At 43.7% G+C, this 19,988-nt stretch overlaps 1 protein-coding gene across 1 annotated transcript in view; it reads left to right on the forward strand.

Moving 5' to 3' along the window:
- frmpd4 (FERM and PDZ domain containing 4) overlaps nt 1–19,988 on the forward strand; it is a 590,061-nt gene that overhangs the window by 446,255 nt on the left and 123,818 nt on the right. The window contains 2 exon segments of the mRNA XM_033033329.1: nt 11,033–11,193; nt 12,491–12,593. Coding sequence (XP_032889220.1) covers nt 11,033–11,193; nt 12,491–12,593 — 264 coding nt within the window.

Raw genomic sequence — 19,988 nt, forward strand, 5'->3', positions numbered from 1 at the left:
CAAGTATGACGATATGGAACCAGGCTAGGAACAAGTATGGCTATCACTTGCTTCACATGATTGTCTATTTGTCCTTTGATGTGGTCAAAGGGGCCTTTAAATAAAAGTGGCTTTATCTTACCCTTTTCTTGGACCAGGGGTTTAAAGTTTAAATTGTTAATGTTTAATGTTTTATGTGTCATTCCTAACTGTCACTGTATGTTGTTGTCACTTGCGGGCGGAGCACCAAGGCAAATTCCTTGTATGTGAATACTTGGCCAATAAACTTATTCATTCATTCATTCATTAATTCATTGAAATAGGGCATTTTCAGGTGAACAGACATTACCTTGACTGTAATCTTGAATTCCACAAAACTAGCAAGTGGTCATTGAGAGCTATGGCATACACCAGGCCATTCAGCCCATGCTAACCATCAACTACTCATTTCCACAAATTCATCTTTTATTTTCTCAATTTTCTCATTAGGTCCCATCATATTCTACCAATCACCTCCTATATGATCAACACTAGGGTCAATTTGCAATGAGCCGGTTAACCGCCCAGCCACACATCTTTGGGTTGAGGGATGAAACTGGAGCGTCCAGAGGAACCCCACACTGTCACAGGGTGAACATGCAAACTCCGCACAGATTGTACTCAAAAGCAGGATTGAAGCCAGATCTCAGACTGTGTGAGGCAGCAGTTCTACCAACTGAGCCACTGTGCCTCCCATCTGCCTCTGTGTCAAACTCTGCGTAAATTAAAATTGATGCAGTAAAATTACAAGTAACCCAGTGACCTGAGTTCAAATCCCACCAAGGGAGCTAGTGGTTCAGTCTGGAATTTGTAAAACTTTAACTGGGTCTTTGTGATGTTGACCATGAAAACTAACAGATAGATATTAAACTCCACGCAGTTCACTAATATCCTTCAGGCAAATAAATTAGTTCAGTTTAGAGATATAACATGGAAACAAGCCCTTCGACTCATCGTGTCCACGCCAACGTGATCACCCAAACAAGTTCTATCCTAGACACCAGGGACAATTTACAGAAGCCAATTAACCTACAAACCTACATGTCTTTAGAATGTGGGAGGAAATGGTAGCGCCCGGAGAAAACCCATGTGGTCTCAGGGAGAAGGTGTGAAATCCGTACGGGCAGCAGGATAGACCCATGGTCTCTGTCACTGTGAGGCAGTAACTCCACCACTGTGCCACCCAGTCTGCCATTCTGAAGCAATCTGGCCTGCATGTGATCCAGTCTCATCTCCTGCGTCTCCGACTGGTCTAGGAATCCAATCGGTTTACCGTTACGATTGTGTTCGAACAGGGTTGAGCAGTTGAAGAAGACTATTCATCCGCGCCTTCCAAAGAAGCAATTATGGATGAGCACTAAATGCCGACCTTGCCATTGACTCTCAGACCCACCAAAATAAATACCGATTTCCACTCAAACTTGGATTCTTTCCCGTGATAAAAATGACCAAAAATCCTAAAGCCACATTTGCCCCCAATTTGCATTATATTGCTGATAATTATTGTAAATGGTGGGGATTAAGGAAAGATGGATTAGGTGACTTGGGTCAATCCACGGCAAGACGTGCAAAGAGAAATAATGGTAAAAGATTGGAATTCCGAGAATCTTTTACATGTTAAAAAAAAACAGTTATTCAAAGAGGAACTTGAAGCAGCTGAAGGCACAAGAGACTGCAAATGCTGAAATCTTGAGCAAAAAATACAAACTGCTGGAGGAACCTAGTGGGTCAAGGAATAGAAGAGGCCATTTTGGGTTGGATCTTTTCCTCAGAATGATGAAGGGGATATCTGTTGGAGGGAGGTGAGGGGAAGGGGTGGGGGCAAGAGCTAGCAAGTTACGTGTGAATACAGATGGAGAGGTCTTGATGGCCATATGATTCTCTGGAATTTAGAAGGATGAGAGGGAATCTTATAGAATCATGTAAAATTCTTAAGGGATTGGACAGGCCAGATGCAGGAAAAATGTTCCCGATGTTGGGGGAGTCCAGAACCAGAGGTCACAGTTTAAGAATAAGCGGGTAGGCCATTTAGGACTGAGATGAGGGAAAACATTTTCACCCAGAGAGTTGTAAATCTGTAGAATTCTCCGGCGCAGAATGCAGTGGAGGCCGATTCACTGGATGTTTTCACGAGAGAGTTTGATATAGCTCTTGGGGCTAACGGAATCAAGGAATATGGGGAGAAAGCAAGAACGGTGTACTGATTTTGGATGATAAATTGAATGGCGGTGCTGGCTCGAAGGATCGAATGGCCTACTCCTGCACCTATTTTCTATGTTTGTATGATTCAGGTTAATTGGCAGATGAGACAGCTGAAGGCTTGGACACTGGGCTTGCTTGTGTATTAAAGACTGAAGTTGGAAGGTTAGTGGGAGAAAATAACATACGTTGAGATGTTCAGGAAGGAACTGCAGATGCTGGTTTACAGCGAAGATAGACACAAAATGCTGGAGTAACTCAGCGGGACATGCAGCATCTTTGGAGAGAAGGAATGGGTGATGTTTCGGTTTATGACCCTTCTTCAGACTGAAAGTCAGGGGAAAGGGAGACACAGCGATAAGGAAGCGTAAAGTGTGAAAACTAGGCATCAAAGGAGATGAGGTTCAAGGAAAATGTAAAATAGATCATTGTTAGCTAGGAGAAGGTGACAACAAAGCACACAGAGGTAACATTTAATCAGGGGGCCAGTCAGACTGGTTGGTGATCTAGGAAGGGGGAGGGATGGAGGGAGAGGGAAAACAAGGGTTACTTGATGTTAGAGGTCAATATTCATAATGCTGGGGTGTAGGATGCCCAAGCTAAATATGACGTGCTATTCATCCAATGTGCGCTGGGCCTCACCCTGACAATGGAAGGGACCCAGGCAGAGAAGTCAGTATGGGAGGGGGAGTTAAAGTGAGATTATAGAGAGATTTTGAGTTGGAGATGAGGATTCTGAATTTGGTGCCTGCATTGAGCAAATATTAATGTTAGTTGTTCACTTGCTAATTAGGACGTGTCCTTCCTTGTCTTGGCATAAATTGATTAACAAGCCGCAAAATGGTTGAACGGTTGAAATGATTGATGATAAAAATTAATGTGTAAAAGATTGTTCAAACATGACAAGCATTTTTTTCAATCAGGACAGAGATATATGGAAGGAATAGGTCTCTGAAACCAAGATCATACTGCACTTAGTATCTTTCTAATCTCATTTACATGCAGATAATTTTCATAAATCGGTTAAATGAAGTTTTCTGTGGTTAAATGAGGCAAGACAAGTTGACACACATGGAAAGAATTGCATAAGCATCCCACAGTTCTGGCCCTATGCAATGCAAGTTGCAATATTTCCTGAAAACTTGGTTCCCTGGATTCCTAGTGATCCCACATAATTCTATAGTTGTTGCAAAACCATGTGTAACTCAGGGGTGGCACTTAAGTGTAGCGGTATAGCCACTGCTTTACAGTGCCAGAAACCCGTGTTCGATCCTGACTACAGGTGCTGTCTGCATGGAGTTTGTACGTTCTCCCCGTGACCTGCGTGGATTTTCTCCAATATCTTCGGTTCCCTCCCACACTCAAAAGATGTACAGGATTGTAGGCTAATTGGCTTGGTATGAATGTTAAATTATCCCTAGCATGTGTAGGATAGTGTTAATGTGCGGGGATTGCTGGTCGGTGCGGACTCGGTGCGCCGAAGGGCCCGTTTCCGCGCCGTACCTCTAAACTAAAACTAAACTAATCTTGTTGAGGGTGCATTATTGTTAGAGATCTGAAAGTAGCTGGTGCAGCCACATTTTGGTTAGCTGACGGGTTTACTGAAATGGAAACATATTTGCAAGCTAACCTTTTGATGGTTTGATAATTTTTTTAATATAAGCACTGCCACAGTAATGAATGTTTGCTTCCTGTGCCGATCGATAGCTGTGTTATTTCTCAGCTCCTTGCAGATGCAGTAAAATGGAGAATCTCAAATGCCTAGAGGATTGGATTTGGAAATCAAAATGATGTTGCATCTAGTGAAAACATCATTTGGGTTCTTCATGATATTTGTCTGTACAATGAGATTAGATTTCAGCTGGAACTCCTCCCAGGGTGTTTATATATTTTATGGTCTGTGCTACTGCATTTGATCAGGGGCGTATTATGTGTTTATAAGTTGTTGGCTGACAGCACTTATTAAGGTGGTAGAACTATCCTGAGAGGAGCCATGCTGGCAGTAAGTACATCTCAGGAGTTTTATGGTGTACGGTTCATGATGTACTTTGTTAATTTTCTCAAATATCCTTCCTGTGAGTTCCACTGGGACTCCACACTGCATTCTGCACGCTGACTTCTGTACGTCCAAAGATGTGCAGGTTTCTAGGTAAATTGGCTTGATATAAATGTACAAAATTGTCCATAGTGTGTGTCGGGTAGTGTTAATGTGTGGGGATCGCTGGTCGGCGCGGACTCGGTGGGCCGAAGGGCCTGTTTCCAAGCTAAACTAAACTAAACTTAAAGGTCGTGCTTCCATTTGAAACAACAACTTTTCAATGCACACACTGGTGGTGAAACCAATGATATACAACGGCAAAAGGGGCCAGTGGTTGTCTAATTGACACACCTTAATCTTTTAAGAACAGGTGGAAACAGTAGTGTCTGGTACAACACTGATATTAATAATCATTGCCAACTGGCTGTTCCTGACATTTCTGTCCTGCAATTCTTTGAATAAAATGATCATGTGTCTAAAGACGTACAGATATGTAGATAAATTGGCTTGGTATAAAATGAAAAAAAATGTCCCTCGTGCATGTAGGGTAGTGTTAATGTGCTGGTCGGCGTGGACCCAGTGGGCAGGAGGGCCTGTTTCCGCGCTGTATCTCTAAAAAAAAGAAACTAAACTAAACTAAATTATGGAATCATTCTCACAGTCCCTGGTTGCTGTCTCACAGCGCTTTCAGTGCCAGAGACATGGGTTCAATCCCGACTACGGGTGCTGTCTGTGCGGAGTTTGTACGTTCTCCCCACGACCGCATGGGTTTTCTCAGAGATATTCGGCTTCCTCCCACACTCCAAGGACGTACAGGTTTGTAGGTTAATTGCCTTGGTATAAGTGTAAATTGTCCATAGTGTTTGTAGGATAGTGTAAGTGTGCGGGGATCGCTGGTCGGTGCGGGCTCGATGGGTGGAAGGGCCTGTATCCACGCTGTATCTCTAAACTAAACTAAACTAAAATTAATCTATGTTCCCCTAATTAAACCACCCTGCACTATCACCCAGTGATGGTCCTAAATTATTCTCTCTATACCACTCCACTCTCTACTTTGTGCCATTGTCACTGAAAACTCAACCTCTCAAACCAATTATTTTATATGTCAGCATGAGTAATGTAATTGAAGGGGTAACTAGATGCTAGATGTCACTTATGAAATCTCTGCTAATTTAAACCTTTGGTTTAGGCTTGAACCAGTTTTCAAAATATAAAGCGCTGGAGGTACTCCACCAGTCAGACGGTTTTTGTGGAGGGAATAGACAGATGATGTTTCGGGTTGAGACCCTTCTTCAGACTGATGGAGTAGGCAGGAGAATGCTAAAAACGGAGAGGTGGGGTGCGGCAAAGCGTGGCAAGTGATAGGTGGATACAGGTGAGGGGGTTGATGGGCAGAAGGATGGTGTAAGTGACAAAGGCTAGAAGTGAAAACAAGACAAAAGGGAGTCAGGTAATGAAAGAAGGGGAGGGAAATATAAAGCTGGAGGAAGGGATATGGGTGGAAGATGGAGGACTGAGATGAGCAAAAACATTTTCACCCAGAGAGTTGTGAATCTGTGGAATTTGCTACCACAGAAGGCAGTTGAGGCTAATTCACTGGATGTTTTCAAGAGAGAGTTAGATATACTGTACAGTGGCTCTTAGGACTAACGGAATCAGGGGATATGGGGAGAAAGCAGGAATGGGGTACTGATTTTGGACTATCAGCCATGATCATATTGAATGGCGGTGCTGGCTTGAAGAGCCGAATGGCCTATTCCTCCACCTATTTTCTATGAAAGAGTGTGGATGGAAGGAATAAAGGGGAAATATAGGATTAATATGGAAGTTAAGCATACAGCGGAGCGGAAAGGTGTACGATGACTAGGGTGGTGGAAGATAGTGGAAGCAGCAGGTGGGGAGGGGATAGAAGTGGTGGTGGGGGGTATTAATTAAAAAAGGACTTTTTAATCTTTCATACGGTTCGGTTGTAGGTTACCCAAGCGGAGTCTACTCTTCCACTTTATGTGCGAGCTCACTGGAACAGAGTGAGCCCACACGCAATCAGGAAGAGTGTAAGGCTGAACACAAAATGGAAGAAGAGCTTTGAATGTTAGTGCAGTAATCTAACCACTGAATGTTAATCCAGTAATCAAACCACTCTGCTCCTACACCCACCTTCGACAACCACTGTGCTTCTACACGCAAAGCTCATGTACGTTTTTGCATTGGGGAAATTGATTTCTCACCATGTTGCCTGCTTTATAATTGACAAGAATTTAGGCTCAGAAATGCAAACAATTATGAATGATGGAAATCTGAAATGGAAACAGAAAACATTGGAAAACTCATCAGATCAGGTAGCATTGTGCAGGGATAAACAGCGTCAGGGTTTCAGTTCAATGACCTATCATTAGAACTGTTAACTATTTCCAATATGTTGTCGATTTTATTTAGAATGGCATGTCAAATAAAAGTTAATTGACCTCATTGACCGCTGGGTATGTTCTGCGACTTTGTTTTTATTTCTGTATTGGCTTAATGTTTTAACAAACACTGAGGATATTTCCCTCGCTGAAGCTTAAAGTAATATTTCATATATCTTCCATCTGTGAAGAAATGAATAAATTTGGTTGAATAAATTTTATGAATAAATTAATATTGCAAATTTACAGCAGTGTCAGCTTTTGCACCAATGAATTATGCATGTCATTTCTTCTTGGACTGGAATCTGAGCGACCAGTTATTACTTAGAGCTGACATGAAGGTGGAGATGTAAAATAGTAAGGCAATGGTGGAAATCTTCTCCACAAATCAACCTGTTAATTTAGTTTAGCTTAGTTTAATGATTTAGCACGGAATCAGGCCCCTTGGCCCTCCAAGTCCGCACCGACCAGTGATCCGCGTACATTAACACTATTCCTACACACAATAGGGATTTTTTACATTTATACCAAGCCAATTAACCTACAAACCTGTACGTGCTGTATTTGGAGTGTGTGAGGAAACTGAATCTCTCAGAGAAAACCCACACTGGTCACGGGGAGAATGTACAAACACCGTAAAGACAAGCACCCGTAGTCAGGATCGAGCCCGGATGTCTGGCGCTGTAAGGCAGCAACTCTACCACTGCACCACCTTGCTGCCCAATAAATCACAATTATCCAAATACAACTGGCAGCATCACTCTCCTGACATTTTCTGAAACCGCAGGAGTGCGCATAATCCGGTGAGAATGAATAATGTTCAGAAGTGTCAGGCAAGTAACCAAGCAGCTAGCTCCATGTGGAAAGATGGGAGAACATCTCAACATGCCTGGAATTAAGGTTGGTGTTTTGTTAGCGACCCTGCACTCAGATCCCATGTGGTTTGCACCCTTCATTAACCTCATAGCTCTCGCTGCCAACCCAGCAATTACCTGGACTTCTCACCTCTAAAATACATTGGTCAGAGTCTGTGAGTTTTCATTGGACTTCTGCCTCCCATGCCCTACCTTGCAACCAGCTCAGAAGACCTCTGAAAAGTGTCCTAATGCCTAGCCCTGACAAAATGCATTTCGCATTAAGAGTTTGAGGCTGACTTTAATCAGCGTAACATAGCTTTAAGTGGGGCCCAGTGGTAATGCACAACAGAAATTAGAAGTAGGCGACACTGGCATGAGACTGAGATCAAGTCCTAGGCGACTCACGCATTGTCCTCCAAATGCATGTTACGAAGTAATTCAATTTGCCCTGCATTATTGCACGTGTCATGTGTTCTGCTTGTTCCAGTATCCAAGCAAAATGTGGACTGGTCAAAAACATTGCTGTAAACAAGTCTTTGAGGGGTCAAGGAAAGAGCGTCATGTCATGGCCCTGTTTCCACCAATGTTTCCACCACCACGCACAAGAAGCGACAAGACAGACACCATTGTACGCAGGTGCCAAGAAGTGTATTCAGCCCTTGCTGAACAACTTCTAATCTTGTGTGTGGACTCAACAAGAAGAAGACCACTTCCTTGAACTAATTTATGTGCAATTGTTCCATGGCTGTGCACCTCCACTGTTATTTAATCCAGTATAAACTGTGAACTGTGGGACGACAGATGGCACAATGGGCTAAGTGTTCGGCTGGCAACCGGAAGGTAGCTGGTTCGAATCCCGCTTGGAGTGCATACTGTCGTTGTGTCCTTGGGCAAGACACTTCACCCACCTTTGCCTGTGTGTGTCCTTGGGCAAGACACTTCACCCTCCTTTGCCTGTGTGTGTGAATGTAATTATGTGAAGCACTTTGGGGTCAATGCAAGTTGACTAAAAATGTGCTATATAAATAAAGGGGAAAAAAAAAACCAAAAAAAAAACCGCATACTCCGGTGAACTCTTGACTTTCTGTAAACTCAAGAAGTCCTGGCCTAGAAATGTTATCACGGAGCACAAGTTGATAGGCACGGTGTGACCAAAATTTATCACACAGTCCATCGTTAAGTGATTGAGAATTTACTGCATTTGAGATGAACACTGACTTGCTCTGCAAATCATATTCTTGGATCACGATGCATGATTACACATGCATAACACTTAAACACAGCAGTTCGTGGAAATGCAGAGCCATGTCTATGCATGATCAGAGCATACTGGAGTCCTCAATTCCCCTATTCTGTGTAAAAGACTCCGTGCATTTACCTGATCTATTCCTCTCATGATTTTATGCACCTCTAGAAGGACACCACTCATCCTTCTGCACTACAAGGTATAAAGTCCTAGCCTGCTCAACCTCTCCCTATATCTCAGGGCATCAAGTGCTGACAAAATCCTTGCGAAACTTCACTGCACCCTTTCCATCTTGACCACGAGTTTTCTATAACATGGTGAGCAAAACTGAACACGATACTCTAAATGTGACCTCACCAATGTCTTGTACAACTGTAACGTGACCTCCCAACTTCTATACTCAATACTCTGACTGATGAAGGCCAATGTGCCAAAAGCCTTTTTGACCACACTATCTACCTATGATGCCACTTTCAAGAAACGATGCACCTGCACTCCTTGATCCCTCTGCTCTACAACGCTCCCCAGAGGCCTACCATTCACTGCCTAGTTCCTGCCCATGTTAGACTTTCCAAAATGCATCATCTCACATTTCTCTGTATTAAATTCTATCAACCATTCCTAAGCCCACTTCCCCAACCAATCAAGATCCTACTGTAATATTTGACAGCCATCTTCACTATCTACAATACCACCCACCTTTGTATATCTGCAAGCTTGCTAATATTGCCATGTACATTCTCATCCAAATCATTGATATAGATGACTATCAGCAATGGGCCCAGTACCAAACCCTGAGGCGCACCACTAGTCACAGGCCTCCAGTCTGAAAAACAACCTTCCACCACCACCACTTCCTTCCATGAAGTCAATTTTCCATCCACTCAGCTATCTCTTCTCGAAACCCATCTGATCTAACCTTCCAGAGCAGCCTACCAAGTGGAACCTTGTCAAAAGCCTTGCTGAAATCCGTTTATACAACGTGTCAATCAGATTTGTGAAACACGATCTCCCACCTACAAACCCGTGCTGACTATCCCTAATCAGACCTTGTCCATTTAAATGCATGTGTATCTTATCTCTTGGAATACTCACTAGTAACTGTAGATAAGCCAAGAAAATAAAACTGAGATTGTAGATCAGCCATACACTTGATGAATGGGAGACCAGGCTGGTAGCAGGGAATGCCCAGTCCTGCTCCTGGTACTTAGCTTCTTATTTTCTTGAGTGAATGAGTGAATGAATAGGTTTATTGGCCAAGTATTCACATACAAGGAATTTGCCTTGGTGCTCTGCCCACAAGTGACAACGACATATAGTGACAGTTAGGAATGACACATAAAACATTAAATATTAATAATAAAACATTATCGATTAAACATGTGAATTAAATAAAATACCAGAGCAAAAGGAGGCTACAGATTTTTGGTTATTGAGTAGAGCTACTGCTCATGGAAAAAAAGCTGTTTTTATGTCTGGCTGTGGCGGCTTTGACAGTCCGGAGTCGCCTTCCAGAGGGAAGTGATTCAAAGAGTTTGTGGCCAGGGTGAGAGGGGTCAGAGAGGATCTTGAAGTCTGACTGTGATCAAGCAGTGGTGGTTTTACATTGTGTGGACCCCACCTGTATACGATGGGAACTGACTAAGTGTCTGACCCAGTTCAGGTAAGTTACTTATTGGAATCAAACAGATTCCTGATGGGTCAGGTTGTCAGCCTGGTTCAGTATTTTCTCCAGGTCAGAATGATTTTCTTTATACTTTATACATGTAGATCCTATTTTCTTGATCAATAGCCTTGGGCGGCACAATGGCGCAGCGGTAGAGTTGCTGCCCCTCACGCCTCCAGCGGCAGAGGCCCGGGTTCAATCCTGGCTCCGGGCGCTGTCTGTACGGAGTTTGTACGTTCTCCCTGTGACCTGCGTGGGTTTTCTTCGGTTGCTCCAGTTTCCTCTCACGCTCCAAAGACGTGCTGGTTTTTAGGTTAATTGGGTTGGTATAAATGTAAAAATTGTCCCTAGTGTAGGATAGTGTTAGTGTGCATGGATCGCTGGTCGGTGTGGACTCGGTGGACTGAAGGGCCTGTTGCCACGCTGTATCTATAAGCTAAACTAAAAAAACTTAACAATATTTGGTGTTTGTGCTTGGATTTGGATTGGCAGACATCTGTTGGCTCATCAGCTAATTACTGCATTAATATCACAATGTAATCTATCCACACATAGAGAAACTGTAGCAATGCTTGAGAATTCTGTTATTTTGTTCTCTTTCAGCCATGTGACCCAGTCGACGAGCTTTGAAGACCCTCGATTGGAGGGAAGCCAGGTCGTACAGCCAACCACTCGGAAGATCGAGATGAAGCGGGATCCAGTGCTGGGCTTTGGGTTCGTAGCGGGCAGTGAGAAGCCAGTTGTTGTGCGTTCTGTTACACCAGGTAAGTACAAGGACAGTGCAGGCTGTATTCACAAGTGATAGGAGCCGAAATAGGCCATTCGGCCCATCAAGTCTATTCCACCATTCAATCATGGCTGATCTATCTCTCTCTCATAACTCCTGCTTTCTCCCCATAACCCCTGACACCCATACTAACCAAAAATCCATCTTAGCCTGAAAAATATCCATTAACTTGGCCTCAACAGCCTTCTGTGATAACAAATTCCACAGATTCACCACCCTCTGACGAAAGAAATTCCGCCTCATCTCCTTCCGAAAGGAATGTTAAAGGACATTCTGATGCTATGATCTCTGGTCGTAGACTCTCCCAATAGTGGATACATCCTCCACACATCCAATCTATCCAAGCCTTTCACTATTCACTATGCTCTGGAATAAATTGTCTCTGGTCCTTCATTCCATTCTCTTAGGTTTGTTCCTAGTTTCAATCAGTAACATTCTCCGGTGAAGTCCAGAATTAAAGAATCTTTGTCTCCTCGGGTTATTCTTTCAAAATGGGTTCCAAGCCAAAGACTAGTGACTGTACCAGGCATTATTGACCTGGATGAGTTTATAGTTTCGCTGCTGAACAATAAGTTTTCCCATCCCCTGAGACCAAGCTGCCATTGTTCCAGATTCCATTGTTGCACCAGTGGAATTTTCATGTCAAGAATATTGCTCAATGCATCTTATCTTGCAAACTGTATGAAGAATTCTACTGGAAGTAACCCAAGACTGATCTTTACTTGCATGTAAGGGACTGGGTATGTAATGGGGTGACCTAGATTGTAAGATTGTCACAGACTTCCCCCACTTGGTATTCCTGGCCAGTCCAATCAATAATAAAATCGTGCAGTACCAAGAGTAAAAAGCAGGATAAATTCAGTGAGGGGCGGAGTGGTGGCGCAGTGGTAGAGTTGCTGCCTTACAGCGCCAGAGACCCGGGTTCGATCCCGTCTACGGGTGCTGTCTGTACGGATTTTTGTACGTTCTCCCCGTGACCGCGTGGGTTTCCTCCGAGATCTTCGGTTTCTTCCCACACTCCAAAGACGTACAGGTTTGTAGGTTAGTTTGCGGTGTAAATGTAAATAGTCCCTAGTGTGCATAGGATAGTGTTAATGTGCGGGGATCGCTGGCCGGCGCGGACTCAGTGTTTCAGCGTTGTATCTGTAAACTAAACTCAACTAAACTAGTTATAGCACCTTGACAAGTTGGTATTTTCAAACGTTGCTGCTTGAGCTTTTACATATGCATGATGTGCACATAGAGTTAATATTACATTGAACTTATTCTTTCAGGTGGGCCCTCTGAAGGCAAGCTGATACCGGGAGACCAGATAATAAAGATAAATGATGAACCTGTCAACACAGCTCCCAGAGAGAGAGTCATTGACCTCGTTAGGTAATGGCATTTCATTTACATGTGGCCACTGATCATTAGCCAACCAAAACCGCAATATGATTTAATGAGAAGTGCACCGCTATGTGAGATTGGCGTATTAAGTCTTGATCGGGGAGGGAGCTATAGGTCTGGAAAGAATAAGGAATATTTCTTCATTGTTTTGGATGACTTGTGTATTAGTTGGCTATTTGTGTCTAAAAATAGTAACTTGGCCATGTCATCACTTTTCAAAAATCTGTTGTATGGCAGACGAGCAATTTTTATTTGAAAACACATTATTTACTGCACTGCACTCATCTACACATCTCAATGCTTCGTGAAAGCTGCCAACATAATCATGAGCCACTCGCATTCTCTCCTCCTCCCTTCGCAGTCGAGCAGAAGATACGAAAGCGTGAAAGCACATGCCGCCAGATTCAAGTTATCCGCTGTTAACAGACTCATGAACGAAACCTCCATGTGCTTGGGACGTATCCTGGTCCTCCAATCCACCTCATTGTGGCACTCACACTTTTTAATCTGCACTTTCCCTGCAGCTGCAACACTATATTCTGCACTCTGTTTAACTTCACCTCTGTACTACCTGTTGTACTTGTGTATGCTATGTACTGCCGGACTACTACACAAAACAAAGATTTTTACTGTACCTTGGCAAATACCTTGGTAGTATTATCCAGATTCAGAACCCCTATTTGCCATCCTCCATGAGTCACAAAGCCACTGAAAAGGGCCTGTCCCACTTTCACGAGTTTTTCACGAATTCTCCCGAGTTTTCCCCTTGATTCAAACTCGCAGAATTCGTAACGAGTCCGTAGGAGGTCGTATGAGTCCGTAGATATATCGTAGCGGCTCGTTATGTCAGCCATAGGTATTCGTGGCATCAAGTAAGTCGGGACGTTTTTTCCAGCCCGATAAAAAATGTCCACGTCAAAAAATGGTTGGGATGAAAGAAATTGCAACTTTTTACTTGTAAGGTGGGCATCGAAATAGTCGTGGGAATTCATAGACCTACTCGTAGGAGTCCGTAAGAATTTGTGAACATAGTCGTGGAAGGTCTCAGGGGTTGGTAGATTACCACGATCTTGATTTTGTTTTAGATCCTTTAAACTCGGCAAAGGTTTTGAATTAAGTCGTGAAATTGGGACAGGCCCTTCATATTGTAGATCTTACATTGTAGGTGAATTTCAGTATTACAGGGAGTTATAGTTTAGTAAGGAAGCAAATTTAACTATTTCGTTCTTGCCCAGCTAAAAACATTCTGATCGCCAATATCCAGATTTTCTTTTGTTAATACTTCAAACAGAAAGTATATCCTGGCTACCTACCATGTATCAACCATGTATCAACATTCGGAATTCAGCAACAGTAAAGAAGTACCGGATTCCAAGCCAAAGGGGAGGTGGTTAGAGATACATTAAATATCTGTCAGTATAATAACTTTATTCAACTGTAATAACAATGGGCGGCATGGTGGTGCAGCGGTAGAGCAGCTGCCTTTCAGCTCCAGAGACTTAGGTTCGATCCTGACTATGGATGCTTGTCTGTACGGAATTTATACGATCTCCCCATGACCTGCGTGGGCTTTCTTCGGGATCTTCGGTTTCCACCCACACTCCAAAGATGTACAGGTTTGTAGGTTATTTGGCCTGGTGTAATTGTAAAATGTAAAATTGGCCCTAGTGTGTGTAGGATAGTGTTAATGTGGAGAAATTGTTGATCGGTGCAGACTCGCTGGACTGAAGGGCCTGATTCTGCCCTCTATCTCTAAAAATATGTTTGCATTTATATGCAGGCTATTGGAAAGAGTCAATGTTCCATCTCAGTTTTAACGCAATCTGAACTGGGTGATTTGCCCAGTTATGTATCTCAATTATCCAGATTGCAACTTCAGTGGCTCTCTTGCCACCATATGTCGGGCGTTGGGTGCGGGCAGCCGCTGCACGAGTGCTGGAGTGCCCCTCCCTCCTGGAGTGTCCCGTACTGCCTTGCGAGTCCATTGTGAAATGGGTGAGTTTCGGGCTGTTTTTAAAACTTTAAACGATTAAGAAGTTTGGAAATGTAGGTGGGAATGCAACGGGAAGATGTTTATCGCCTCGATGGGAAAATTGTGAATAGAATGTGTGAAAATGGGAAGGCTGTGGCCTAGCGTTTGGAAGAAAATAGGAATTAACCAGATTGTGCTCAGATCACACACAACACACACACATATATATACATATGTATACATATATATACATGCAAAAAGTAGGATGGATGGATGGATGGATGGATAGATAGATAGATAGATAGATAGATAGATAGATAGATAGATAGATAGATAGATAGATAGATAGATAGATAGATAGATAGGTAGGTAGGTAGGTAGGTAGGTAGGTAGGTAGATAGATAGATAGATAGATAGATAGATAGATAGATAGATAGATAGATAGATAGATAGATAGATAGATAGATAGATAGATAGATAGATACCATCTAATCAGAGTTCATGATAGTCATGTTCTACTAAGGACGAGGGACAAGGATGATAAAGTAAAGGAAGCTTGGATGATGAAAGAGATTGTAAATTTTGTGAAACTGATGAGGAAACCTGTCAGGAATATAAATAGTGCAGAAACAAACTCAGACAGAATTAAGAGGGATAAAAGGAGCCTTGAAATGTCCTTGACAAGTAGGATCATCGAGAATTCCACGAGAACTTATGCATAAGTTAAAAACAAGAGCGTTTTTGAGGAGGTGACAGAAGTGATTGGTGGTAAGGCAGTGAATGTGATCTTCATTCAGTAAAGTATTTGACAAGGTCCCTACAGATTAAGATGCATGGGGTCCTTGATCATTTGGTATTTAGATTCAGAGCTGACGTACCCATTGAAGATGGAGGGAGGGTATTATCCTGGCTGAAGATACGTGACCAGGTGGATCAGTGCAGGGATCTCTTGAGCAAAAAGCAATGTGCAGGAGGAACTCAATAGGTCAGACAGTATCAATAGAGGAAATGGACAGGTGATATTTCTGGTGGGAAGCTGTTTCAGACCGCTGGGACCTCTGTTGTTTGTGATATATAAATGGCTTGTAAATGTAGATAGGTTTGCAGACTACACAAAAATAGATGGAGTTGCAAATACTAAAGAAGCCTGCCAATGGATTCACCAGGATTCATCAGTTAAAGATAATGGCCAACAAAATGTTGGGAAGAGTTTAATCAAGGCAGCCTTGAGATGTTGTACTTTGGGAGGTTAAATGGAAAGGCAAAGTATCCATTTAATGGCAGGTCCCATGCTTTTCAGACTCAAGCCTGTGACTAGTGGTGTGCCTATTGGAATCGGCACAGGGCCCGTTGCTGTTTGTCATTTCTATCAATGATTTGGTTGAGAATGTACAAGGCATGATTGCAGATGACACTAAAGTACATGATATGACAGATGGTGAAGATGGCAATGTAGAATTCCAGCAGGATCTTGGTCAGCTGGGCGAGTGGGCCAAGGAATGGCTCATGGAGTTTAATTCAAATAAGTATATGAAGTGTTACATTTTCAGAAGTCAAAGCAGGGCAAGACCTTCACAGTGAATGGTTGGGCCCTGGAGAATGTTGTAGAGCAGAGGGATCTAGGAGTATAGTAATGTAGCTCTCCGAAAGTGGCATCACAAATAGATTGGATGGTGAAGAAAACTTTTGGTACATTGGCCTTCATCTTTCAGGGAATTGAGTATAGGTTACATATAGGGATTGTGATGACATGTTACAGTCACACAAGCCGTTGGTGTGGCTGCACTTGGAATATTGGGTTCATTTTTGGTCATCCTGCTATGGGACGAATGGCATTAAGATTTAGGACGGCACAGTGGCCCAGTGGTGGAGTTGTTGCCTTACTTCGCCAGAAATCATGACTACGCTGCTGTCTATAAGGAGTTTGTACGTTCTTCCTGTGCCCACGTGGGTTTTCTCCAGGTTCTTCAGTTTCCTCGCATATTCCAAAGACGTGAAGGTTTGTAGGTTAATTGGCTTCTGTAAAAATTGTTCCTGGTATATAGGATAGAATGAGTGTATGGGTGATTGTTGGTCGATGTGGACTCGGTGGGCCAAAGGTCCTGTTTCCACTCTGGACATCTAAACTAAGATTGAATGAGTGCAGAAAATATTTAAGGGGATATAGTCATTGAGTCATAGAGTGATACAGTGTGGAAACAGGCCCTTCGGCCCAACTCGCCCACACCGGCCAACAATGTCCTAGCTACACTAGTCCCACTTGCCTGCACTTGGTCCATATCCCTACAAACCTGTCTTATCCATGTACCTGTCCTATCCATGTACCTGTCCAATTGTTTCTTAAACGTTGAGATAATCCCAGCCACAACTACGGCACCTCTTCTGGCAGCTTATTCCGGCAGTTAGTAGGATATTGCCAGAACTTCTGGGTCTGGGCTGTAGGGAGATGTTGGGCTGGCCAGGACTTTATTCCTTGGAGTGCAGGATGCTGAGCAATGATCTTATAGAGGTTTAGAAAAACATGAGGAGAAGAATCATAGTGAATGGACATAGTCTTTCTTGCCTGGGTTAGGGGTATCTAAACCAGAGGGCACAAGTTTAAGGTGAGAGGGGAAAGATTAAATAGGAACCTGAGGGGGGATATTTTCATACAGAGGGTGGGGGTATAATGAATGAGCTGCCAGATGAAGTCGTTGAGAAGGTACAATAACAACATTACAAGAACATTGATGGGAAATGTTTAGATGGGATATAGATCAAACATGGGAAAATGAGACGAGCTTAGATAAGGCATCTTGGTCGGCATGGACAAGTTTGGCTGGTGGGCCTGTTTCAGTGCTAGTTGACTGATTCTATGATTCTTAACAACACTGATGTATAGAGGAATGTTCAAGCCCAAGTTTATAGCTCGTTAAAAGTAGCAACACATGTAGATAAAGTGGAAAAAAAAAGGAGTTTGGCGTGCTGCCTTCATTTGTTGAGTCATTGAGTGTAAGTGTCAGGAAGTCATAAAACTTTGGTTAGGGTGCATTTGGTATATTTTACTTCGGAGTCACGTGAGTGACTACGTGAAGACCCCGCCAGCACGCATGCGCGACATAGCGTCTCACGCAGTGCAACAGCGACGGGCGGGAGAACGAGCTCTCCCGCAATAGAGTTTAAAATGGGACCTCCAGGTAAGTAAAACTTATTCTGAGGTCGTATTTCGTAAAACCCTTGTTGTGCTCTGTTTTATAGAGAACATGGACAAGGGCAGAAAAACAAAGAAGGTCGCACCCCGTCTGACTGTGATGGCCCAGGAGGGTTCCAGCAGTGGGGGGCGACTGGCGGCACCTGGACCGCACTTGCTGCGGCCCACAGTCACCGACGCAATTTCTGCTGAGCCGAGCCCAACGCCACAAGCTGCTCAGCTCGAGCCACCGCAGCGGGTTGGAGGCAAGGCAAAGCAGAAGTCGGTCCGGCTGGTAGACTCCGATGAGTCTGGTCAGGAAGACACGCTGCCTGAGAGCGGCAAAGGTGACCGTTTGTCCCGCATGGAGCGGTTGATGGAGCAGATGCTCCAGCGGGACTTGCTCCGGGAGATGGGGCAAGCCCGCCATGGGAGTGCATGCACACCCACAACAGTGCAATATCCAGCACTGTCCATCACATCTCCCTCAGCAGAGGGGAGCGTTGGTGACCAGGGCTGGGCTGGTCAAGAAGAGGGGTCCGTGGCTGAAGACAACAGCAGTATGCTGGGGGTGCAGGAACAGGAAGAGCTGCTGGGAGTGGTCAACCACTGCGCGGTAACACCACGAGCGGGACAGCGACAAAATTGGCGGCCAGTATTGACTACCTGTCCTTCAACCCACTACAAGAACAGGTAGTAAATGAGGCATTGGACAGATACACGCCCCCGGAGAACTGCATCTCACTCAATGTACCGGCCATTAACAGCCAAATCTGGGGGTACATTGGGTTGGGCATACGAACCCAAGAGCTGAAGCTCCAAAAAATTCTGAAGCTCCTGACATCAGCTATTACATCGTATGCTTGTTCCGTGGATGGGGTCAAAATGACCAACAACCAGCAGGACACCCTGGCTCTACTGTGCAACACACAGTACGAGATAAATAGCCTGCGGAAAGATGCCATCAGACCTGCCCTCAATCCCAAATTTGCAGGGTTGTGCAAATCTGCGACCTCACAACCTCAAATCCTGCTATTTGGAAAGGACCTGTCGAAATAGGTTAAAGATCTGGATGAGGAGTCGAAAGCGCTTGGACTCATGAGGGCAGGCCTAGGAACGAGCAAAGCCACACAACTCAGGCGGCAGCACCCCTACGCATCCACCAGCAGGCGTCAACATCATGGTGCTGGTGAAATCATGGGGCCCGCATATCATCCCCGGAGGTCTTTTTTAGGCCAGGGCCCAGAGCGGACCCCATGGAAGATGCGCCAATCCCACACAGCAACACCTCGACCGATGAAGAAACAGAAACCCAGGAAATGAACACTCTACCGGTAACCATGGTGGTAGGTGAGTCTGGTTCCTTCCAGAACATAAAAGATGCAGGGCCGGTACTAACAGGGGGAAGGTTACACCTGTTTTTGGAAGCATGGAGGACTATCACTCTTGATAATTATATACTACAAAGTATTCAGGGATACAAAATTGAATTAATTCAAAAAAGTATGCCATAAGTTCAGCATGTACCCCACAGGGAGCTTACCCTCTCACAAAAAGAAAAATACGAAGGATAGGCAGAACTGGTGAGATTACATACAAAAGGAGTCATAGAAAAAACGGAACATGACCCTTTGGAATTTGTATCAAATATCTTTACAAAAAGCAAGAAAGATGGTGGATGTCGCATCATCATTGACTTGACGACACTGAATACTTTTGTCAAGTATATACATTTCAAAATGGAAACATTTGTTACTGTCAAACAATTGATTTCCAGAGGATACTTCATGGCATGCATCGATTTAAAAGATGCATACTAATCAGCACCCATTCATAAGGATCATCGTAGATACCTAAAGTTTCACTGGATGGGGCAACAATGGCAGTATAAAGCATTGCCAAATGGTCTAACATCAGCCCCAAGATTATTTACCAAGATATTAAAACCAGCCTTGGCAATACTAAGAAAACAAAAACATATTGTCATGGCATATCTTGATGACATTTTGATAGTGGGCAAATCCGTGGAATTAGCTAAATCAGCAGTATTAGCTACCAAACAATTGTTTGAAACTCTGGGGTTTGTTATACATCCAGATAAATCTAAGTTGACACCATCCACAACTATGGACTATCTGGGATTCACAATTAACTCAGTCCACATGTCTGTAACGTTGCCAAAAGAGAAAGCAGCAGAATTGGTACAAGCCTGCAACAAATTGATGGTTACCAATCAACCAAC

The sequence above is a fragment of the Amblyraja radiata genome, chromosome 14 (genome assembly GCF_010909765.2).
Source record: "Amblyraja radiata isolate CabotCenter1 chromosome 14, sAmbRad1.1.pri, whole genome shotgun sequence".
Taxonomy (NCBI): domain Eukaryota; kingdom Metazoa; phylum Chordata; class Chondrichthyes; order Rajiformes; family Rajidae; genus Amblyraja; species Amblyraja radiata.